General features: G+C 34.1%; 1 protein-coding gene across 1 annotated transcript in view; it reads right to left on the bottom strand.

Moving 5' to 3' along the window:
• FMN2 (formin 2) overlaps positions 1-26,103 on the bottom strand; it is a 162,061-nt gene that overhangs the window by 126,485 nt on the left and 9,473 nt on the right. The window contains exons 2-4 of the mRNA XM_061989984.1: positions 18,062-18,228; positions 7,401-7,548; positions 1,316-1,377 (exon numbers count right to left, since the gene is read on the bottom strand). Of these exons, the coding sequence (XP_061845968.1) occupies positions 1,316-1,377; positions 7,401-7,548; positions 18,062-18,228 (377 nt within the window). The remainder of the gene's footprint in view (positions 1-1,315; positions 1,378-7,400; positions 7,549-18,061; positions 18,229-26,103) is intronic.

Here is a 26,103-nt window from a genome sequence, read left to right as displayed (position 1 = left end):
GAAAGAGGGATCAGGATCTCTAAGAACACTAACAAATCCAGTTCAGTAATTGAACAACATAATGGACTAGTTTTAAAATTTAAAAATTCAACTTGTAATAAACATCATTTGTGCAAACAAACAGCTTTCTAGTGCTGTTGATTAAATTTTGTTCTTATAGCAAAAGAATGAGGCTTTTCTAGGTAAAGCAACTAAACATTTATCAAAATATTTCCATTAATTACATTTCCAATTTTTTTTAAAAAATCTCTAATAAGAATTGTTTCTTGTAATGAATTACAATCCTAGAGACAGATTAAATATGTTCCTTACATGCAATACCTTTCTAGAAGTACAGGAAAAAAGCCATTTTTCATAATAAATACTAGAAAATGCTGCTGGAACTTGGGTGACTGAAATATAAAAATAGCATGAGAAAAATATGTCATCATCTTCAGAAATGCTGCTCAATGCAGTGATACATTGAACCATCCAGTTAGTAAAAAAAGCCCAACCCCAATACAAAAAAACCCCTAACAAATCCAAAACACGAAAACCAAACCCCACCAATAATAATAGTTAGAAAAATAATAGAAATATCAAGGAATTTTGGCCATTCCTTATTCCAAATCAAGATTTCAGGAAAACAGAATTTTACCACCTTACTTCATGACTTCCAGAAACACTGAATAGTCTTATTCACTAGTAAGTTAAGTCTGGTACCTATGATTGGGGAGCTTTCATAGAAAATAAGCTATTATTTTGAGATAAAAAAATTTGAAGTTCCTCAACTCCATCAAAATGTACCATATGTAATGAAGAATATAACATGAATGGTGACATAAAAAAAAAGTTTATTTTGAATAAGCCTAACCCAGACTAAGTCTCCACTGCCTCAGTCTTACATTATCTCCTTTTGAAGTCCAGAATGACACCCTAAACCTGTTCACTGACTACCACCGCTATAAGCCTCATTGGAGTAACAGAAAAAATGTCTGACAATATCATTAATATGAACTTCTGTAGATTAGCTGATATAAACAGATGTTCTATTACTGTTCCTTAGTAATACCATCATATCTCCAGTAACAAGTGTTAACTTACTTCTGAGTGGAGTGAATAACTTTTCACAAGCATCACCTTAGGCAAGCAGAAACCTTCAATCTCTGTACCTAGATACACTATAGAGCATGCAAATATTTTGAAATTAAAATTTAGAATCAAACCACACTTCTGAAGATCTCTATTCAGAACACAACACTGTTGCAAACGTATCTGAAGTATTGCTTTTCCAGTCTTTTTACAAAACGATAGAAATTTTCTGTTAGAATCTTACCTGTGCCTGCTGAACACCTTCTATGCATTGTTTCTCTGTTTCTGGGACAGTAGATTTCAACTCTGAATTTGAAAAGAAGATACAGATTTTTACAGTTCTATCTAAAAAAAAAAGTCATTGTTCTTTTGAACACACATTAAGAATTCAATGAAAAGAGGGCAGAACTAAAAAGAAAAAAAACTTAACTGTTCCACTTTAAAATAATCTCTAAAATTAACTAACAGGTTATACGTATAAATAAAGCCAGTCTGATCTCAATTTAAAATGTATGTATTATGACTGAACATTAAAGGCTATCATCTTAAACTTCAAAGAAGTTAATTTTGTTTGCCAAAATTTCTGATTCAAAGAAAAACAGCTACTTAAAACTCTATTATACACATTCCACAGAAGGTCAAGGAAAAGTTCTCATGATTGTTCTTCTCATCCAATCTCATTAAGTGTTTCTGTCCTTAAGGTCTGTAGATTATGTCGGTTTCCAAAAGGTTAAAAGATCTCATAAGCAGAATGATAATTGTTAGCATCTCTATTGTGTTTTTCCTGTTCTCCACTGGCCTTCCTCTGCTCTATCATCAAAATTTAAAATCTCCAAAATGCTAGAGACATTGGTACAGATCTAAAGCCACTTTTAAAAAACATGCTTGAATGCAATTTGCCTTAGAATTGTAAATACATTTTGAGAAATCTCATTTTCATCCTAACTTTATTAATTACTGTTTATAACATCTCATTCTTACAAAGATCATTTGACACAGTACACTTGTACAGTCAGAGCTTCCCAGAACTGAGGATATTCAATCTGAGGATACAAAAAAATTGTTTTCCACACCTCTCTTTTGGGTAAAGAACTAAAATTAATTTGACCACTGAAATTCTTACATTAAACAGCAGTACCTCACTCTAGTTGTATCTTCTTAAACTATTTTCTTCTTTGCAATAATTAATGAGAATCCTAATGAATATCTAAGCATTCCTTCTCTTAATTACTGTCTTTATATGGAGAAAAAAGTATTTGTCCCGTACCAATGGTTTTAAATAGAACTACATATCTCAAACTATCACTGTGACAATTAAAATCAAAATAGCAGTGGGATGAAGAACTTTGTGCATTTTACATGGAAACTTAGCATCAAAACACAAGACAGCCCTACCAACTAGATTCCATTTTTAATTTTAAAACCCAGATAATAATTATTCTATCTAGAAATACTAGATCATTGGTTTTGAGTACATTACAAAGAATGTGGCCAGCAGGACAAGGGAAGTTATCCTCTCCCATTCTATACTCTGTCCTGGTGAGGCCTTATCTGGAGTCCAGAGTCCAGTTCTGGGCTCCCTCATTCAGGAGAAACAGGGAACTTCTGGAAAGAGTCCAGGGGAGGGCTATCAAGGTGATTAGGGGAATGGAACGTCTCTCTTACAAGGAAAGGCTGAGAGACCTAAGACTGTTTAGACCGTAGAAGAAAGAGAGGACTTTATCAATGTTTATAAATATCTAAATAGCAGGTGTTGAGAGGATGGGGCAAGTCTTTTCTTCTGTAGTTCTCAGTGACAAAACAAGGGGTAATGAACATAAGCTGGAACAGAGGGAGTTCTGCTTGAAACTTTTTTCCTGTGAGAATGACAGAGCCCTGATCCAGCCTGACCAGAGAGGTTGTATTGTCTCCCTCTCTGGAGGTTTTCAAAACCTGCCTGGATACATTTCTCTGTGGCCTAATCAAGATGAACTTGCTTTAGCAGGGCGTTGGACTGAATGATCTCTAGAGGTCCCTTCCAAACTCTTTCATTCTGTGATTCTATGAATTATATTTAAACCACACTTCAGCACAATAGAAAAATTTTATTGTCTTAATATTTATTTTGATGAGAGACATGTACTGTACATTCCTGCACTGTTTGTACACTGCTGTATTTTGATTTGCTGCTGCATCAAAGAAATTACAGATTTTGTGGGGGAAATGACCCAAGCATGCGAAAACTCGAAACATATTCAGGACACTCAAGAGCCTAAGTCATTGCAGAGATAAAGCTATTGGCCTAAGCCATTGTATAATGACGACATCGTTTTAATTTATTTCTGGAAGAGAGAGAGTCTTGCAGATAAAGCACAGCACTTGAATAAAGAGCTCTGGTTTCTGTTCTGATCTTTCTACAAATTTCTTCTCTGACCTTAAAGAATCTCTCTGTGTCTCCGTTTCCATATCTGATAGAACTAGGGAAAAAAACAAACCACCACCACCCCACCCCTGCCCGCTCCTTCAGCAGCTACATTGTGTAAAAATCTCTATCCAACTTTTTAACTGCTGCTAATGATGTCTTTTTATTTGGTCACAGCCTAATTTTGTATACAGAACAATAATTGTAATATTTTTATTATTTTTTGTGTTCCAGGTTTTTTCTCTTACCCGTTATCCTATCATTGGATGCTAGAGAAAAAAGTGTCAGCCCATCCTGAAAGATGCTTCAGTCCCTTGGTCATCTTGATGGCCTTGCTCTGGACTCTCTAGAAATTCCCCATCCCTCTTGAGCTGGGGAGCTCAGGAGTGGACACAGTACTCCTGGTGAGGCCTCATCAGGGCAGAGTAGAGGGGGAGGAGAATCTTCCTCCACCTCCTGGCCACACTCTTCTTGATGCATCCGAGGATGCCATTGGCCTTCTTGGCCACGAGGGCACATTGCTGGCTCATGTTTAGTTTGTTATCAACCAGAGCTCCCAGGTCTGAGAAAGCTGCTCTCCAGCTGGTCAGCCCCCAGCCTGTACTGGTGCATAGGGATCTCATCTGACAGACCTGTTCTCAGTCATAAACTTCTGGATGAGAATAGGCTGACATTAACATGAAATAGCTTCTCTTCTCTCACTTTGAAAGTATGGATAAATTATGGCTTTTTGCTAACTTTCTGGATAAGCAATTTAGTGAAGAAAATTCATGATGTTGCTAATGGACACTCATTTCTCATTGCAACCAAAAGAATACCCCCAAAATCATTCAATTATTTTTTTCTGGTAAAAGCTATTAACATTTCCTCTAAAGGAAGGGAAAAGTATTAGCATTTTTAAACTAAGCAATTGTAAGTTACTTGTTTTATAAATCATCTGAAAGAGAACAATTTTGTCTAACTCTACCTCAATTGATTTCCAAACTAGAAAAAATTCACTAACATTTGAACATTAGTATTTGATGATCTTACCAGGATTTCTATATTGTTAGGAGAAATTTTAAGATTAATTTGATCTTTGTTCACAGAAGGTTTTCTTCTTTGCTAACCTTCTACTACTGACAAGGCCTACATACACAGCTTAATAATCATAGAATGGTTTGGGCTGGAAGGGATCTAAAGACCATCTAGTTCTTGTCACCCTATTATGAGCATGGATACCTTCTGCTAGACCAGGTTGCACAAAGCCCCATACAAGATGACCTTGAACACTTCTGACACATTCCTGTTATACAAATTGGCACAAACGACCTCTCTTACTCAGAAGTTTTTTAAAAACAGAAATAAGTCACTCCTATGTATTTCTCAATATTTAACTATTTGACAGAATAGTTTTGCCTCAGACAGGTTTTGTTCTACAAAGGGTTGTAAATATAAACTGAGTTCAGGGTGATAGAGGCAGTTAATTTTAAGGTTAGTTTGCCAAAATTCCCCAAATACAATCAATTTGTAACAAACTAACCCATCTCTGCCCAGCTGATAGCTACACATGGGAGACAGGATGACTGGGCTCTAGTGCCTTTTCCAATATGTTGTAGAATAGTGTAGTCAGCAAAGCATTAAAATAATTGAATTTCAAACTTCCTGTGTGTTCAGATTCAGACAATATGCTGGGGTGTGAGTGGTAGAGTCAAATTTTAAAAAAAAAGTGACACAGGCAGATTTGGGCTATTTATGTGGAAAGTTAGTGCCATACACATTGATCTTACTGGTGATATTGACTCATTGGGTCCAAAAACTTTCCTGAATCCAGAACTGAAAAGTGCTTTGGGCATAAGTATCTGCTGACTTGATCCAAAATTCATATTAGGTATGAATTAATGTTCGGTATTTTGAAGGGTCAGTGCATTAAAGAAATAAGCCAGACCTACTAAAAACTAAAAAAAAATAAAAAAACCCCTCAAACCCCACAAAACACAACCAGTCTGACCAAAACTACCCAGATAAACCCTAATGTCTCTAATAACCCCCTTCCTCACACCTGACAACCCTCCACAAGATACAAAGCAAAACTATTTAATACATGCTATAGTAAACAGATTATTAACTACATTGTTAATTTAAGAATAGATTGTCTAAGACCTTGCAGAATTTCTTCTCACTTTGCTTAAAATTCTGAAGGGTCTAATACTGTCTTCCTGCAAACTTGTACAATAAATATATACATATGTATACATATCTATGTGTGTGTATATTTATATATACATACACATATATACACAAGTATGTGTATATATAAAAATATAAATATATATGTGTGTGCATATATATAGTATTATCTTACTCTCTAGATAAATAGTTTTGCCAAAAATTGACATTTTTGTCTATAAAACATTATCTCTAATGTTTGTTTATATATATAAAAATATATATATTTATGTGTGTGTATATATATATTTAATCCAAATAGGAAATGCAAAATATAGCTACTCTGCACAGAGTAATTTAAACTCTAAAAATCACTTGCCCCTTCCACCTTTCAAAGGCATATACATATAAAATAATTTAGTTAATTTTGGAAAAGGTGTTCATCCTTCATACTTCACATGAAAGATTACTCACCTCCAGGTTCTTCCACATGGCAAGCATGCGAACAATCAAGCAAAAAGTTAATTATTTATGTACCTGGATTATATTCAGAACAACTCTTATTTTAACTTTTCCTACCATGTCCCCCAATTGAAATTCACCTCCATAAAACCTGTTTTAATAATATTTTTAAGTGTCAGTATCTCAAATGTTGAGAATTTATGTTCCATTTAGAGAGACACAATACAGAATATTCCATTTTACTTCTGATTCAATTTTCTTCATATTTTCACAGTTTTTCAGAGGTCTGTGGCTGAGATAAGGAACAGACAAGTACTGTATAGATTATGTTCATGTAGTAGGGATATTAGATGAAAAAACACAGGAGAAAAACAAACATTGATGCTATGGTAAATGATGTCCCTGAAAGGAATACTCTGTGTTCCCGAGGAAGTGGAATAGAAGACTCAAAGAGAAGTAAATCTGAAGTTAACTTCACCCAAAGCCTATGAGCAATACAAAGAGGTCTGTTGAAATAATGAATTAATTATTCAAATCTGAGAAATTATAACAGCAGTGTTAGGAAATGGAAAATTTGAGAATACCCAGTGGCTCTCCTTGGAGGTCAAGGGGGTGTATGCAAACTAAAGTGTTGAGAAGCATTGAATACTAACATAATGCTAAGCCTCCAAGAACTTGTGGTATTTGCCCATCAACACTACTAACAGAAAATAGGTCTGAAATTCTCTTCTAAATTTCTTTGTTAGCTTCAAGAGGTTTAGGGGGGTTTGTCTTGTTTTTATTTAGTTCTCAGCTTAAACAAAGCTTTTAATGCAGATGATTTCAAAAATTTGGCTGGTAATCTCAGAAATTTTAAGAGAAGCTAACTTTGTAAACAAGACCTCAATTTATTTTTCCTACCTCTCTGTCAGCAGGGGACTGCTGAATCCACAAAGGGATAACTTATACCACTCTAATAACTTTCAGTATACCACCAGTGGGCTTCTGAAGTTTTCCATATTTTTAGGAAAAGTACCCATATTTCATGTCTCTGAAGGTATGTAAACTGGAAAAGAACAAAAGTCACAACACTTGGTAAAATCCATACAGTCAGTAGATGCCAGGTGCATATCTTGACTGTTAACAAAAAGCATGGGTTTTTTTCTGAATATTTTTTTTTTAGATTTGTACTAGCTTGTGTTATTTCTAACACTAATCCAGGTTTTTCAAAATCAAGTATTTGTTAGAATTTAAGATATTAAGTTTATATCTTGTATTTAAAAGACAGCAGCTCTCCCCCATGCTATAAATATATCTTTTCTGTGTCCAAGAACTGTACCTTCTTCAGTAACTTTGGGTCCTTGTTCTTCATCTGGAGTTTTGGGTGGGCGCCACACAGATGGAATTCTCCTTGGAAAGCTTCCTTCAATGTAATCTGATGAATGTGTAGGTTGGCTAACTGCAGCCCAAGTATAAAGCTGGTCTTGCTGGGGTTATTAAAAAATAAATAAATGAGAACTTCATATAGAACAATAAGATCACAATTTTAAAGTTGTGGGTTTTTTTCCAACACAAATAGCCCAGTATCCACCTCTATATCAAGACAAACTTGTTTTTGTGCTTTTCGCCTCCTAACAAAGGCTTGATACAAACCTATATTAATTCAATGGTTCAGTTTTGGAATTACCTCTATTAACAATAGAGAATTCTAACCCTTTAGTTATCTATAACTCTTTGACATGCAAGAATATAGTTCAGCACCTTTTTTTGAGCATGAGGAACCCTTTGACACTTATTTCCTTAGAGAAACAACAGGTTCTGTCCAGCATTACTGTACTTCTTTACATATGCTTAGTTTACAGGCTAGAGAAAAGTCTTTCAGTTCACCCTTGATTTAATATTTTTATACTAAAAGAATAAAAAAGGAAAAGAAGCAGTCTGTGATTCTATGACTATTTCAGCATAAATTCAACTGAAATATTTATTCTTTGCAATTCCATTTCTGTACTTTACATTTCCATATTCACAGTAAGACAGCTAAAAATGTAGATTTGCTTTTAGAATATTTTTTTTTAAATTAACCCAACAGCTAAAAGTATTCTCAATCCTCTGGGCTAAAATCAGATTATATACTTATTACTCATTAGTTCTGAGTTTGATTTACTTATTAAGAGTAGGAGACACCAAGGCTGTCTGATGAAAACAAGGGCAAAATTATACTTTAAGCAAACAGAAAGATTTTAAATGATTACTGTTGAAGTAGTTATTCTTGTGACTCTCAGTGTCCATCAACACGTACACCTTGTAATTAAATCTTTATAATACTGTGAACTCTACAGAGCTCAATCATGACAATTGCAAGAGTACCCTGGTAAATAATCTGGAAACGTGCAAACATTGTAGTACAAAACTAGGAAAAAAACTCCTAAGTCACAGGATGAAAATACAGTTTTATCACATCATAATATCTTCTTACAAAGATCATATTCATACTTCATTCCCACTATTGCCTGAGTAAAACATGGGTAATATATATTTGTCCTGATGCAAACTTTGATTTTCCATTAAAGCTTTATTAAAAAAAAATTACACAGATAGTAAACATTGCCGAGACATGGAGGGAGAAGAACAAAATAATTTAACATTTTGGGGGGATAATTGCTATTCCATAAGCTTGTACTTGCCTAAAAAAAAATGTTATAAGAGTAACAATATTCTGTCAAGAATAACTTGCTTAGAACAGACAAATGTTGATAAAGTAAAAAGTTTTGGTTTACAGAGGGTGTCTCAGTCAGCATCAAAGGAAGCTCATTAGCTCATTCCAACATGAAAAGCATGGCAAAAATCCAGCCATATACTCATACCTTGGGTAAAGGTAACAATAAATGGATAAAAAAAGCTTAATACAAAACCACATCAGATTGTTTACGTAATCCTAAAGTCTAGGTTCCTAGAAAAGTCTATGCTCTTTTCATTACTATACTACTGCATTTGAACATCCAAACTGACTTGATTAATGTAGTTCTTTCAGTAACTTAGAGCTTTTTGAAAGACATATATTTCTGGGTTTCTGACTAATTTTCCAGTACAGTGAGAGTAAAAAGGAGAGTCAAACCTGTACATACTGTGTAATGAAAAAGAAAAGGTGCTGGATTTTGCAATTTGTCTTGTTTTGGTACCATTCAAATCTCAAAAGCACAGAGGAAGATAAGATTTGAACAAGTCACTGCGGCAAATCAGAACAAAATTTTTTTGTCCACTCTACTACCTTCCATAGTCCAGGAACATCGGGAAGAACAAGCTCTACAGGCTTACATGTAGGGTTATGGGACAATAAAACAGAAGACAACAGACTGTAAATGATACTGACATAGCATGAATGAGGAAGACAAATAGTTGAATTGTTCTTGGACGTGCCATCATGCCAGTTCTTGAAAGATGCAATGCAATTGAAAGATGCAATGCAATAACTTAACAAACAAATTTCTGAAATAATGATTAGTCTACATGAATTAAGATGCATTGAAAAAATCATTATATGTCTCAGAATTATTGTGCAGGTGGGATATATTATAAAATATGAAGTATGAACATTCTTCCTGATGTAATTTATAGCATATGAACTCTGAAGAGTTATAAATTAAAACATCATTCAACTCCAAAACTGACTCCTAACTCAGCATTGTCGTTCTGTTTGTGGGTATAAAACACAGTAATCTTTGGTTTGTAACACAAACCAAAATTTTTTGGTTGGGATTCTTTTCATTCACTATTCAGCATAGAGAGAATGAGGGAATAGACTCATCAGGTAACAGGAATTTGCAAAGGTAAATGTAAATATGGGAAAATACCTTGGAGGGACTTGCACTACAACCAAAATGTATCTGTGTTCAATATATAATCAATGTATTTAATAACAGCTACATTCAGATTACTTGCAAACTTATAAACATAATTTAAAATATTAAAACCCCTCACGACAAAAAGGTGGTCCAAAGGTCTGGACTTCAAGTCGATAGTCCATAAACTACACTTAAAATGGGAAAATTTTAAGCCTCTATCCACTTTTGTGCCCTTCAAAAGAGAAGAATCATTTGAATGTCCTAATTGCTACTCACTAAAGCTACAGTTAAAAAATCTAATCCTTTTTACCTTTTACCTTGAGCTCCCTGTCAGCTAATATACTAAACCATCTAACTTCCCCTTTTTCAAATCAGATAAAGCCATAAATGTGTGTGAATCTTAGAACACTGAGGGAAGATATATGCAGACAATTCTATGACTGTGAAGTACTATTCAAGAAAAAGAAAGAGAACAATCAAAAAATAAATACTCAGGTTTATATTTATCACTAAAAATTATAATACAAGCAACCACAAACCACATCCAACTTTTCTCCTTTAACTTTTTCATTTCAGTTTTTACTAGATATCACTGTAATTATAGCCAGCAAATTCTCTTACCGTGATCAAGCTTTGAATACACCTGTAATTTCCATTTCATCTTGCCCAGACTCCATCATTTAGTATTTAAAGTGCTTCTTTTGGGGTAAAAACCCAATCTTAAAAAAAAAAGCTTGTAATAAATGACCCTAGTCTTATTTATTCAGACTAGTTTCTATGTGGACAATGAAAGCTTAAAGCTATCTGAGACCAGTGCACTAAACATGATGTCAGTAAGAGTTCCACACATCCTTACTCAGCACTTTCCGCTGTTTCTTAAAACTGCTCATGGGTGAGGCAAACAATCTGCAGGATCTGATGGTATCTAATCAATAGACATTTTACCACTTACAGATGCTAGCATTTAGAATAGTTATAGAGAGGAAGGTCCATAGATTAACCCACTCTCTCCCCAGCCAGGTCTCAATAGGCATAAATAATGGCTTTTTGTAATAAATTTTCATTCTCAGGTACCAGAGTGTTACATTTCAGATACTTGATAAACAGTAATTACGTTCCTTCACTGCTTGAGCTAAAGATAAGTTTTCCTGTGAATAAATATGACCAAAAGTATTCTAACAATTCTCAAGGAAAAAAAAAAAAAACAAACCAAATCATCAAATCAGAAGACCTGGACGAGTGGGAAGAGGAAATGACTATAACCACATTTAAGATGGAACAAGATAACCTTACAGAGAACTTACATTTTATGGTATTTGGGATAAGCAAGGGCCATGCTCCATGACTCAGAATTTGCTTTCCAGGCTAAGAACTCTGATGAGCCTTTTCCATGTTTCTATGTATTGTTATTAGACTGTTTCAAGTACATAGAAGGATTTTTTTTCATTCAAGTTTAACCATTCCATTATAATAAGTATACAACATCTAAAATGAAAGAAAGCCTATTGTGTGTTCCCACTGCATATAAATAGTTAATTGTATAAGTAAGGTTCGAATTCAAGAAATTTGAGCCAGCCTGCCTCACAATGCTCTTATCAGCAGGAAACTGCTTTAGTTTAAGCAGCTTTTAAAATAAAGAAATCAATACTATCAAGAATGGGGAAAGTGCTTTACATTTTGAGAAGAGGTTCACTGACAGAAGCAGAGCAGTAGTTAAACGTGATTTTCAGCTTGTACTACCTTTGTACTAGTGAGCATAGATGTCTTCCAAGGCTGAAAAACAACAAGTCGGTCACAGTACTGTAATATATTACTGAAATAGCACTTACCTTCATGAACATTTGATGCATGAGCATTTTATGTGAGTGATTTTATTCCATTCAGAAGACTGATATGCTTTAACAATTAATTTTAAAACACTTCAAGTATCAAAAAAAAAAGGAACTATTTCTCATGAAATGACTTCAGTCTCCTAAATTAAACAGAATAAACTTGCTTGATTTCATCAGATTTTGCTCAGGATTCAACATTATAACATCTAGTATGTGCTTCTGAAGCAGTACTTCAGATTAACAAGCAGGTAATCAACGTTCTCTGCAAAAAGAAGCACAAAAACCTAATAATATTTGACCTATAAAACACCTTAGTTGAAAGTGTATATTCAAGAGTTGCTTACCACACAGGACAGTGTCACAAAGTTTGATTGTGCAATGGAAGAGGAGACATGGCCACTTTGATTTAGCCAAACTCAGCTGCCATGGTAACCCACATGACAAACAAAAATTAAGACAGCAGATTAACAATCTAGGGTATTTTTTTGCTCTCTTCTGCAATTTTCAGTTGTTAAGTTTTGAAGTCTTATTTGCTACTGACTCTCAATATATTGCCATGACAAATTTCATGAGATGGGACTATATTCACTCTTACACATTTTATTTCTAAGCATTGAAGACATGCTTGAAGAAATGCTACTTTGTTGCCAGCTCTGTGGTGCAGTTAGTAAGAGAAATTCTCCTAGCTAAAGCCAGTTCCTGGGAAAGCTGCTCTTTGGAAACTGATCACGGGTATTTTGGCTCTCTGACTTCTGAGAAAGAAGTCTGTCCACAATCTGTTTAACTACTAATTTTCAAATTGCACTGTTTAAGTGGAAATAAGTTAAAATTAGGTAAAGTCTTCATGTTACTAACTCCTCCTCCATCTGACTGGCAATGTCTCACCATCTGCTACTACTCATCAGAAAGGAAGCAGTGTCTTTATTTCCTTAAATCGCATTTCTATCACCATAGACATCCAGGAGACAGTAGGAAACCAGTCAGATTTATAGTATTTCCCATTTATGCTGTCTATATCTTTGCTTCCTTGTGGAAATATTATTTCAGAAATAGATGGCAACCTAGTTAGACATCCTAACTAAGGGGCTGTCACTTGTGTAATTCAATTTCAAACTATCAAATATGCCTATGTATAGAATCACATCATAACAAAGCAAAAAAAAAACTCAAACCACACCCTCCAGAAGTTGTCTGTTTATCTTTTTCATTATAGAATATGCTGAAATAATTTGTACATCAAGAAAGAAGTATTCAACATAATAACAGCATTCAATAAAAGCACTGAAAAAGGCATAAAGAGAGCTAGCCAAATCAAAATCACACCAGAAATAAAGATGAAAGCTCAGCATTAATTTCAGACAGATATGGAAGAAAATGCTGATGGTTAGTACCATAGGGAAAAAGTAGTTCTTGAACTCTTCAGTGTGTAATAGAGACTAGTTTCCCCAAAGAAAGAGGATAGTAGAGATACAAATTTCTCTTCTCAAAAGTGCTTACAAAATGATAATAGAAAGCCTCGCAAAAAAATCTTCTAAGTTTTCACTGTGAATTTAAGTGTTTTAAACCTAATGTTCAGAAACACAAAAAAGTAGTTTAAAAGCTGGACAGAAGAAAACCAGAAATACTCTATGAAAGGAAAAAAAAATGCCCATAGCTTCAGACTCCACAGTGGGAACTGGAAAATCTGAAATACGAAGTAATCCACAAAGTTTAGTAACTACAGCTACTGGATAAAATGCAAACATCAAGTACAGTCAGTATTTCTTAATAGTGAAAATAAGTGAAGTTGCTTTGCACTGATGGGCAAACACCAACTTCTTTTATTGGTGTATGAACGGTTTAAATTCTAATGCAAATATGTATACTTTACAATTTAATTTAATTTATTTATGGCTCTCCAGAGATAGCCATCCTTTAGCTTCTGTGATACGTCATTAACAGAGGAGCTATGCAGGAGACAAATCTCTACTTGGCAAGAATTTTGATTCTCTGACAGGTGGCTGCAAATCTTGCCTGTGGTTCCAACTCTTACCAAAGGTGCACTGTTTAGTCAGCTCAGTTATGTGTTTATTTTACTCTAATAGTTTATTTTACTCTAATATAATGATGCAACATGCTAAAAACCTTAAGACTGTACCTACACTACAGAAATATAATCATTAAATAACATGACAGTCATTTGAGACTGATAGTATTTTTTCACAAAACATTAATTTCTTATATATAATTTTATCAGAGAATATTTTATTTTCATTTGAAACTTTAGAAGCCCTCTTAAGCACGTCACAGCTGCTAAGGGAAAACTTTAAAAGGCAATCAGGCAATAATTATTCAAATGGCGAGTAATTTTGTGGAGAACATTCTTTTAACAGGCTTTTGCTAGTCTACCTTTCTCTAAGTTACACTTTTTTTTTCTTTCTAGCAGAAAAAAATTAAATGAGGTAAAGTTAGCTTGACAATTGAGAAGTTATGACATCCATGAGGCAATAATTAGCAGCTTCTCCAGGAAACAAGCAAAAAGAATATCTCATTTCTAAATAGTGAATCATTGTACATCTACTTTTCAAGACATGCTTTACCTTTCAAGAAGAATAGGTAGGAAGACCTACATGTCAAGCTTTCATTGTTTCTCAACAGCAAACATCTTAAAAATAAATCTCAATTCCGTCTGCTTCTGTTACTTTTAAGACTGTTCAACTTTTAATTTTTTCAGACAGAACTGTTACTCTATCATCTGCCACCATCTGTTCTGAAAGAAGTAATTGATAAAATGTCCCAAGATAGAATGCAATTTTTTTTTCATAAGTTCTTAAACAGATTTTAAAGTTTCTATCCTTTGGGTTGTGACTTGAAATTTGTCAAAAAAGTCAGAGATACTTCATGAACAAGCCATTTCCATTTATCATTAAAATCTATCAAAAATCTGTCCAAAAATCTGTTATAAGCCTCTGAAAACTAGACACCATCCCCAGTATAAATATCAGTTGCTAGTTGTCTGAAGATTTATACTTCCATTTGCTACTTGTTGGTCCTCCATGTTTACATATACTAAAAAAGGAGTAAGCATCACATCCACAAAGCATAATCTACTCTAGAAATACAAAAGCTAAGAATTTAAATTAAACTGGCTTCCAGGAGCCATTATAATACTAGCCCAAGAAATTAAGAACTGTGAAAGTTTCCTTTACTCTTAAGGCATAGCGTGGAAAAGAAAGGAATAGGATCCAATTAGAGACGTAGGTGAAGTACAATTATTTAATAGAATGAGGCAAAGACCCACACTGAAGCCTAGAATATCTTGGGAGAAAACAAAAAACAGCCCATACCTCTAGTGTGTTACTGAGTAAACAGACACACGATTTTAATACTCAGTTGCAAGACAGGGAGAACTAGAGGTGATCACCAGACATAAGTAATCAGTTGCAAATGTATCAGAGTGTGCAATTGCAAACATTTCAAGACCGCAGAGAGTTCAGCATTAGCCATGTTAAATTAAATTCACTGGAGAACATCCAGAAAAGGAGATCAGAGTGAGAATGAGACTTAAAAATCTGTTTATATTCATCTCAAGACATGAGTGATAGATCATAGAGTGAGCATAACTTACTGAATTATTTGCATAAGCTGTAACTTAATATTTTTAAAAAACAGTTTGTGGGACCATATTTAAGTAAAAGAGCAATCACAGATTGCACAAAACATAAAAAACCAGCAAGTTAAAGCTCAGAAATACATGGAATCAGTCATAAAAGGAGAAAATTAGGGATTTAAGGAAGAATTTCACTGGGAAAAAGGTTGGCAATTTTGCAAAACAACATGCTCAAGAAGTGACCTAAGAGACTTTATAAGAACCAGACTAAGATAAAAATCAAAACAGACAGATGAGTAACAATAAGGAATAAGCAAGCACCAGAGCTAGATGTATCAGGGAGGAAGGACAGCGAGGTGGCAGACAAACATGTCTATGACCAGGACAGGGTTACAGAGTCTTTGTTGACAGCAGTTTCAGCTCAGTGAAAAAGACACCAGCCAAACTGGAGGCAATCCAGGACTGAACTGAAGATACATTCAATGAATTCAGAGGGATGAATTCAGAAGCAAGAATATGAGACTGGCTGTGCTCCCAATATTTTGGAGTAAGCTTAAACATGATGTACCTTCTAATTCTAGATGGATGAAATTAAATTTATTACTTAAGGCTAGTCTAATTCCTCTGTCTTTGAGAACCATGGTTAGATCAACACTAAAATCCAGTCTTAAAGAAAAGAAAACACAAATTACAGACAGGGAGAAATGCAAGAGAGGACATCAGTCACAGATCTTATATGTCCTTTTAAATAACATGTAGCAACACCATTATCTTACATAATAATTTACTTTCTGTAAGAGATTTTATTCACTCACTCTAAGAAGCAAAATCAACTAGGGTAAACTCAGTTTTGAAGTTCCCAGCCACTAATTTATACTGCATATACTTTCATCCTTGTAAGGCATGTAACAAGTAAATAATTCTTGCTGTACTGTGGTCATCAAGCAGAAGCAGAACATATTTCCAAACTTCAGAGCAGCAGCTCTCAGCTTTGTGCCTTGTGAATTTCAGTTGTTGAGATCCTAATATTCAAGATAGTAGTGCATCCTGCTACAAAGTGTTCATCAAAGTTGCATACATCACACAAAGGGCTTTACACCACTTCTGCATTGTTTCACAGGAGCATGAGTAGTAAAAGAGCATTTGTGGCTTACTGATATTCCAATTTAAATTAAGATCACTGTTAAACCTTAAGTAACACCTTAAATTGCTTTGACACACACTTCACATCGCACTAGGCTAGATTGTTTGATTGTTTTTGGGTTTTTTTCTGAAATATAGATCTTATATAGATACAAGATATAACAAAAATAATTATCTTACTCAGACAAAGTATGGGATATCAGTTAACGAAAGAGTCTCTTCTGCTTCTTCTCAAACTTTAAATTTGATAAAAATCTATTTCTAAGTGAGAAGAAATTTCAATACTCTTAAGAAGATATCAGTTGAATATATGGTAAAATGTGGAGAACTGAAAACATTGCCAGACTGTTTTAAATAACCTGAAAAATAAGAACCATGTCTTTTCCAGTAACTTTGAGTCTATTTAACCATAAATGGTTTCAGATGGTGTGTGATTTGAAGATGCCTGAATAACTTCAGTTTTATAGACACACTCCATTTTTAAATTAGTTTCAAAAAAATAGTTTGAAAATGTTATGTACATTAAAAAAAAATTTAAAAAATCACAAACCACAGAAACATAAATGATTATTATTAGAGGGACCATGGAATGATTTTGTAAATAAGATAGGTCAGCTAGAAAAATATATTTTAAGAATTCATTAGACAGATTTATACTACCCATTTTCCCTTCACTGCTTGTATTCTTCATGAAAGATGAGAATCAGTTGAAAAGACTCTCGCTCTCTCATATCTGTGCTAACCATTTTTTGAGCATTTTAACAAAGCTTCTTAATCTGTAGAATAAGGATGTTCTTAACTGTACTAGTGAGGTATAAAGTAGATTAGGTAATATTTGTACATTATTTTGAAGTTATTGAAGAGAAAAATCCTGATTATCTTCCTTCACATAAACCAGTACAAAGAAGTCTCAAAGACAAAAAGTAAAGGCAAAGATCATAAAAATAAGTTCACTGTGAAACTTCATGAATTATGCAATATCACACAAGAAAAAGATATCCTATTGTTGAATTCAATATCTATGAGGAAGGAAAACTATGTTAGGTGATGTCTAAAGCACTACCAATAATACCACTCTAGCTAGAAATCCCAATGGCACAGATAACATTCCAGCTGAATTGTCAGCAAATTTGCACTGAGTCTTGCATTATTTCTTATAAAAAGTGGGATTGGGGGGAGTGGGGTAGAGTGTGTGGAACTTCTACCCCAGACATTGGGTTTGGGTTCTATAAAGTTTTGTGAACATGCTGTTGTTCAATTAATCTATATTTTTGAAGAAGCAGCTATTGGATTGAAATTTTGGTAGTCCTACAAAGCACTTTGATTCAAAGACAAAGACTTAATGAAAACAACAAAGAAAGAACAGTATAGCAGACTAAGATATGAGTTTAAAAGTTTTAAAAATCAAGTACGGTAGAATCTTTCAAAACCTACGCTTACCTGAATACCAATCAGAGCTCAGAAAAATAGCTGGCCACTCTCAGAAAGGCAACTTTCATTAAAAGGACTAGCAGAATTCTCCAAGGACTGATAGGCCATTGATAAATCATGTCCTACTCAGTAACAGACAAAAGATAACTTTTTCAGTACTTACATCAAATGTTGGTGTGCTTTTCTGGGCACTTTGATTACATGGTTCTCTGAAGCAGTCAGTAAATGGAAGCAAAAGACCCATTGCAATAATGCGAGAACATAGTTTTTCTGCTTCTTCTTGTGGTGCGTTTTCTTGCTGGCTGAAGAGCTTTTCCAGCAGAGTTCGTCCTGCCAAGGTGATGACACAAGTTAATAAGAATCTCTAGCTATCTACAGGATGTGAAGATTAAAGCATGAAAATGTGCACTGAAAATCTCAACAATTAGAAATAGAGTATTAAATTAAAATATGAAATAATTATAGATAAAAAATATTTTACATTAAGAAAAGTGTAAGATATTTCTATATAATAATTTGAATTGATCTGTAGACTGATTAATTAGGATACTCCAGAAAATATACACTGTGCTGACTGTAGTGGGGAGTAGGAAGAAAATCGTGAAATGCTATTATAGCACCAATTTCCTATTTATTTATATTATACAATTCCTGGTGGGAAAATCGAGATATTACCAAGAAATGAAGTAATTTTTTCCAAGGCTGTCACACAAAGTTATTATAGACTCAAGGCTCCCAATTCCTGGAAAAATCCTTTGCTTTTTGAATCATAAAATGATCATAGTCTTTAAGAAATTGTGCTCTATTTCTTTGGAGAAATTGTCAATGAAAGAACACTAGCAAAAAAAAAAAAAATCCTGATAACTATTTTGTTTAGAATTGTATTTAATACAGCTCCAGAGCATTAGAGTGCCACAAGCAGCAATTCAGTAAAGTAAAACTTCCAAAGAGTGAGAAAAGACTTATTCCTATTATAGTGCCGGATTTCATGATCAAAGCATTTTGTTATCTCATCAGAGCATGAAGGAAGGGCACATGGTGTAAAGGACATTACAGGATATTATTCCAGAGGTTTGAAAGACAATTGTGTGTAGCTAGACAGAAAGAGACTACGAAAAGTAGTTATACAGGCTGTGGTAACATCTACATTGTAAAATTATTAAAATGTTTGATTAAGCTCAAAGATGCTTAATCTTGCCAAAGATGATTAAGCTCAAAAATGCTCAAAGATGCCAAAGTTGACATTTACAGGATATAAATAGAGATTAAATATATCTCTATTAAATATAGAAAAGGCAGACAAAGTGAAAAAGTTGATTTGATGATCTAGGTGAACCTGCTTCTGCAGTGGGGTTGGACTAGATGATCTCTAAAGGTCCCTTCCAATCCCCACCATTCTATGATTCTACATTTTAGTATGAACTAGCTGCAAATACAATTTGTACGTAAATCAGTTTCTATAGTCTGTTTTTTCCACTCACTCACTAGAAGCCAAAGGTATTTTCCAGTAAAAATACACTATATTAAGAAAGGATTTTAGTGTAATTTGAAGCAGTAATAATAACAATAATAATAATAATAACAATAACAATAAGATTGTGTTTTACATACAAATGTTATATTTCAGTTTAAATGTTGATTTTATTAAAAATGTAACATTCCTCAGGCTTTCTGAATGTAGTAAAAAGATTTTTCTTTTAAACATCTGGTCGCAATTTAAAAAAGATATTGTTAGTGACATTTATCCCAAAGTTTCTATATATTTTTAACCTCTTGTGGCAATATACAATAAAATAAACAATAAATTAAAATGTTAGAAGTTATTTCTATGATTCTCTTCTCCAAGTCTAAAGATCTGGTAGTTATGAATTGCTTCACTTCCCTGTGGCCCTGCGTGTGCCAGCACTGATGTCAAAGCAAGAAAGTTCTTAAAGTTGGAGGAATCATGTTTACGACTTTGATTCATGGCAAGAGGAAGGCTATATTTTTGTGTAGGTATAGCAAAATACGTCTTTAAACTTGGACTTCACAGGCTTTTAACTACTGTTTGGAATCAGAAATGTTTGCTGCCACTCTATGTATCTGCATGTTTGGAATTAATTCAAATTAAAATGACTTTGTGTCTATATGCCTAAAATTGTCTGTACAATGTTAATACCTGCATCTATTTGTTATCAGCAAAATCAAAAGCACAACGATATTTAATGCATAGGATAAATTTTGGTCAACTCCAACTATTAAGATTCTGAGCTACAATTTTTCATCTTTGGTTTACAAATAAAATGGAGCAACATCTGTCTTTTTCCTAAGACTCCATTAGTCAGCTCATATTTATAACTTACATGAAGTAATACCTTCAGTAAGTCAAGATGGTTGGAAATAACCTGGACTAATGAAATTATTCATGATTTCATAATGATTAAATGATCACCTGATTTCTGTTGCAGGGATTTAAATGAAACGGTAAAGCAGTTTACCTTGATTGCCTTTACATGCCATGAAAACTGTAAACATCAAAGATTTGAGATCGGTTTTTTCCTTTAAAAGATTACTGTCTTATTTTTCATATTTTAAAGAACCTTTCTTCCTACACATCCCAGGTCATAAAGCTTCTGAAGCTTATTCTTACCTTTCCCCTAAGTATTAGTTTGGGAAGGGATGAGAAGCATGCTAAGTTCTCAGAGAAGAGCTTAGAGCCTTAGATCAAGTCAGTATTCTGAGGATCTTGTCAAAACCTTTCAGCAAATAAGACGACTATAAAATTTTAAGCTATTTTTAGGAGCTTAGAATGACTGATTGAATCCCAGTAATGGATGAAAAACTTCATTTTTCAAAATTTTCTTAGAAAGGATTACACAGTTAACTAACTAGAAGAATGCAATAGTGAAATTAAGTTTGAAAGTATCAGGTACTCAGACCTTCTGGGGATATTTTGTGACACTTCTGTTGCCATGGGTCAGTCTGAGTCTTCTGGATTGGCTGAGTCTTCTGGATTGGCTTCCAAATTCCATATTTTCCACCTCCATGTCATCTGCTGCTTCCTCCCATTCCCATGAAGATGAAGCACTATCATCTTACCATCTCCTGTATTCCTAAAGGACTTCATCCCAATCTATGACCAAAGCTTCAGTAACACAGTTCATCAAAACAAACTCTGTAAAAGGTAAGCTATTCACTGCAGAATGAAAATTCTCAAGTTCCAGTATGGATTCTGTTTATACTGTCTCTCTTTCTGAAAAATGCAGGTAAATGTATACTTAAAGGATCATTTTTAACTATAGGAATCATATTTTTTCATATGCAAGTTGGAGGGGGAAAAGAAACCCGTCCTCCCAAAAGTAATTCTACAGATATTATTTCATATAATAATGAGACATTGTGAGATATTAACTTACATATATATATTATATGCATTACATTATTCAATATAAAAATCTCACTCCCAGCCTGACAGAGCTATAGATTCTCTCTTGACCTGGAGAAATGTCTATGTGTATGTATTTCACTTCCTTTCACATAGTAACAACTGCTACAGACCTTGCCCACCAGTACTGATAACTGAACCACCTCATCTGTCATGACCTGGACTGTGAGCTACTTTGGATGGGAAAGATTGTCTATTTTAAAAGAAAGCACATTTGGTCTGTTACAATTACCTTATTCCAGGGCAACTTTTTTTTCTCCTTAGGCAGACATGAATAGTAAAGTTCAATATTCTTTTGATGTGAAAGTTTGCATACATTTGATTGCCTATGAAATTACTGAATGTTGAAAATATGTTCAATATTGTCCACTGAGAAGTACAGAAAAAATCCAACTCTATGAATTCACATGAGAACTATTTTCCTGACTAAACTTTCAAAGAGCTACAAGATCAGCAATAAAATTCTTAAGAACAAGCAATATCATGAGCATGTTGTTGGCTTTGGATTTCCTTAATTATTAAAGGGAGAGAGAGGCATAAGTGGAAGTGAGAAACAGGAGAAAACTACAGTAGTTGGTCACACTGAGAAACATAGAAGCACGTACTGAGGCACTGCGCTACAGCAGAGCGTGTAATAATGTTTTCTCAAGGATCATGCTGTTATAACCTCACATTTATCTTTAAAAACCTGTGTATTCTCCTTTCTCCTTCATCTGTATTTGCAAAAACCCAGGAGACGAGCTGTCAGTGACCACTAGCAGCGGAGGCTGATGACCAAAATGAGTTATACTCCAAAAGCTTCCCCTGCTGCCCATCTCCTGTGATTCTCTCTCCTAACAACCAGAGCACTTGAGCACAGCAGCTCCATTAGCACATCTTAACCTATACAGACTGGAGACATACTTTCCATTTAAAATTTTTCTAATATAGAATGAACAGCTTTGGTATAAGATCAGTTCTGAATGCCCTATTCAGAGTCACATCAAGGGTTAACTTGATTCATTCACATAATGCTTAGATCTTCAAAAGCTGAAATTAGCTTGCCTTCCTTTCCCCAGTTTTCTCTTTTTATTTTTACCACTTTAGTGAAATCAGAAACGCTGACACAGCAAAGAGGTTTCATAAGCTTTGAAGCCAAAAGTACCATAGGCCTTGATCTATTTTTGGGAGACAGTGCAGAAAAAAAAAAAAAAAAAAAAAGGGCGGGAACAGAAAGAAGAGATGCACAAAATGGTGAATTTCCATATAAAATATATTTTCTACTAGTCTTACAAAATATAAAAATACAACTGTGGTTGTCTTAATGGTTTCTCATTTACAAAAGATTCCAGTTGCGAACATAGTTCTATACAAAGAGGGAAGAGAAAACAGGGAAAAAGAAAAGTTAATTTCTACAAAGTCTTTTCTTCAAAATTAAGTAAATACTGTACTTCAGACATCACTGTCCCATATATGTCTAAATAATGTCTTCTTTTTTTTTTGTCATTTCTCCCTTTCTAGATATACTACCATGAAGGTCACAACTAAGTGAGATCTAAAACATTCGCTAAAGTGCCCGAACTGTGCAGCACCAATCGTTCCTCAGAATGATAGAAGAGGACAAATACATCAGAGACATAAATGCTGCATACATTTCTGTATTTGTAGATGAGTTAGTAATTGCAACTGCATACAATTTCCTAAATGCTTTGCCTTACAAGTTTTACTCATTGATCTTGTTCCCTCAAACTACAGAACAAAAGTTTACTGAATTGTTTCCTAAGGGCAAAACAATCACACTTGGTGTTAAATACACAAAGCAGTGAAAGATTATTATTTTGTATATAAAATCAATACTTCAAGGATCAAAAGTATTAGATTTCTTTAATATTTTCATTTAATTTAAAAATCTTTTCAAATTTCAGGTTTTTCAGCTAACCTGTACCAATCAGCCTAGATGTGCAACACAACTGCTGAGAAAGAAGAGGTTTTCAAAGATGCATGTGGAACCTGAGTTTTAAAACAGAACTGGAAATCAGTATTCTAGCCACCTCCTCTTCAAATAACAAGCCCAAGTCCTTCATAAATGAATATTACATATATATTTACACTAAGAGAGTAACAGATTTAGTCTCTTACTTACTGTAAGGCTGACCTGGAAGATTATGCGTAATATTCCAGGATTAGAAACTTCATTTATTGTTCTTTTTCACTGCAAAGTTTCTAATCCTCTGCTGATTTAGGTTGAGAGATCCGATCCAGATCTCTCATCCTGTGAGGTTGTTTGGGCTTGTTTTGGTTTTGTTTGCTTGTTTATTAAAGGGATTGAATTTTCATTGACAGATACTTTCATAAAATCACATGACAGTTCTCTCACAGCCTGGTTATGTAAAACGTGGAAAACCTACCAAGCAACAGGCCTGTACACAAAACATGGTTTAATAACAAAAAGAAAAAAAAAAATAATCCTTCCACTAAATAAACAACAAAAGTCTAACTCCTGGGCAACCTTAAAAAAATAATAAAACTTGTCAAGGTCTAGGCTTATGATATAAATTGCCACAATTCTGTCAAAAAGCTGTTTCTGTTCTTCTCAGTGTTATAGCTAGTATCTGCAGTTACTACTTGTACACTAAGATGTTTGTAAGGGAAAAAGAACCTCAGTGGCTATACATGGATTTCTTCAAATGTATATTTAAATTGCATGTTATGGTAGTATATATATTACAAAAATATATAAAGAATAAATTATATTTTTTTTATTTAGAACATTACTAAAGCTAGGGATGTGTGGACATGCCAAAGAGGACTGCCCTTCTCTGATGTTCTGTCTCAAGATTTCATGCCATCCATGTGAACAGAGCCAGGAATTGAACTCATATATCATTTTAAAATTCAGAAGTCAAAAGAAGAAAGTCTGTCTAAACAAGAGAATTAAGAAATAGACATATATGAATACTATCTCCCCTGTCTCACCATTTTTCTGTGCCCAGATACACATAATTCAATGTAACTTCAAAGTGAGAAATATATTTACTAAATTTCAGTGAGAAATGCACTGATTGATCGATTACATTCATAGATTCTTCAAACAGCTATAATAAAACTATAAATTACTATCGGGATAAATTACTATCAAGTATTTTTTTCCCCTTTAGTCTGATAAATAAACACATTCCAAACTGTTGAAGACAGATTTAATAACCATATTATTGAGATTTCAACTCGCTTATCTAGAATAAGCATCCCATTATGTGGTTACAGAAAGAGAATGTATATTCCTATATATATAGCAATATATATTGCTAACAACTTCAAATGTTTGAGACATCCCCAAAAAAGCCAGGGAATACAAGTGTGCATGCTCCCTTTTGGAAGCAAGGGCACAAGTTGCCCAAGGCAAGAGAATCCTACTGCTGCCCCTGGGGTCACCATAGGTGGTACCTCATATAAATGCCTCTGAAATTCTGCCAGCAAAGTTCTGGTGAAAAAAGTGGAAGTCTAGTAAAATTTGAAAATTAGATTCTCCAAAAGGAAAGATAACAAGGAGACATATCAGATTCAACAAAGTAAAAAGCCACCCCAGAAAGAATGTTACAAACAAATGGTTTTCAAAAAACTCCATCTTACTCTTTATCCAGAGTCCCTTGATTCGGCCAAGCTTGCCCCACTTGTGCTGGCTTATGAGACATGGTCACAATACCAATTTCAGCCTATTCCCCAGTGGTGTGTTAAAATGTTAGTTAATCATATGCCATTTTTGCACAAATCGTGCTGGAAAGAGCTCAAGTAGTCAAGTTAAAATCTATTTAATGCAGACCTTTGTTCTGATGAATGAACTCCCAGTGTCAATCCAATTCCTAGTTTTGGCTTTCCATGTTATAACACAATTTTCAGAAGATTACTGAACATTTTACCTTGCAATGAAAATGCCAAGTCCTGCAAACCCTGTGGCTGGGACAAAGGTCAGGATCCATCTCTACTTTTGTGTTGATTATGCAATCAACTTCTATGGCCTGATCAAGCTTATCTATCACAACCCTAGGCAGAAATAAACCAAAACCAAGCTGTTCCTCTCTAGTGGCAGTGAAATAACATGACAGAGTCCCTTAACAAACCATTAGTTATTTTCTTCTTCCAGCAAGTGATTTTCAGTGTTGCCATTTTGTATGAAAATACAGGTGAATTCCTTTCTACCACTCTTGCATTGTATAGAAAGCAGTTGTACACAAAAAGTTATCAACGTAGTCTTATGGATCTTTGCTGAAATCATGCTTCATTTTGTTCTACTTTTCTTTACTCTTTTATCATGTACCCAAATTCTAATTATATCTTAGCATTTTTTCCTTCAAAATTTCTTCCAAAGCCTTCCTTGCTTCTCTAATCAAAATAAAGATGACTAAAGTTTTCTCAGTCCTTTGAAATAATACAAATATAATACCTTTTTTTAAAAAAAGTACAGCTTTGCTATCATTGGAGTTTGAAAATGTATTAAAACATTTGTGATAGCCTGAGACAAGGGCTTTCAGAATTCTTGCAGATTAGCGTGTTTCTGAAGCACTCTTTCTCCCTAACTTGAGCATTAAGCTCCTGAAAAATTTGCTTTCATGACGAGTAAGACCTTACACGTTTCCCTCACACCAAATATTCTGATATATAATACATGTATAACAAGATACCCTGAGATGAAGAATTAAATCACACTTCTATACCTTTTCACCATTTTTGTCATAGAATCATAGAATGGTAGGGATTGGAAGGAAGCTTTAGAGATCATCTAGTCCAAATCCCTGCAGAAGCAG

This window comes from Colius striatus, chromosome 2, assembly GCF_028858725.1.
Source record: "Colius striatus isolate bColStr4 chromosome 2, bColStr4.1.hap1, whole genome shotgun sequence".
NCBI classification, from domain to species: domain Eukaryota; kingdom Metazoa; phylum Chordata; class Aves; order Coliiformes; family Coliidae; genus Colius; species Colius striatus.
The sequence above is the reverse complement of the archived record's forward strand: the minus strand, read 5'-3'. Positions and strand labels throughout refer to the sequence as shown.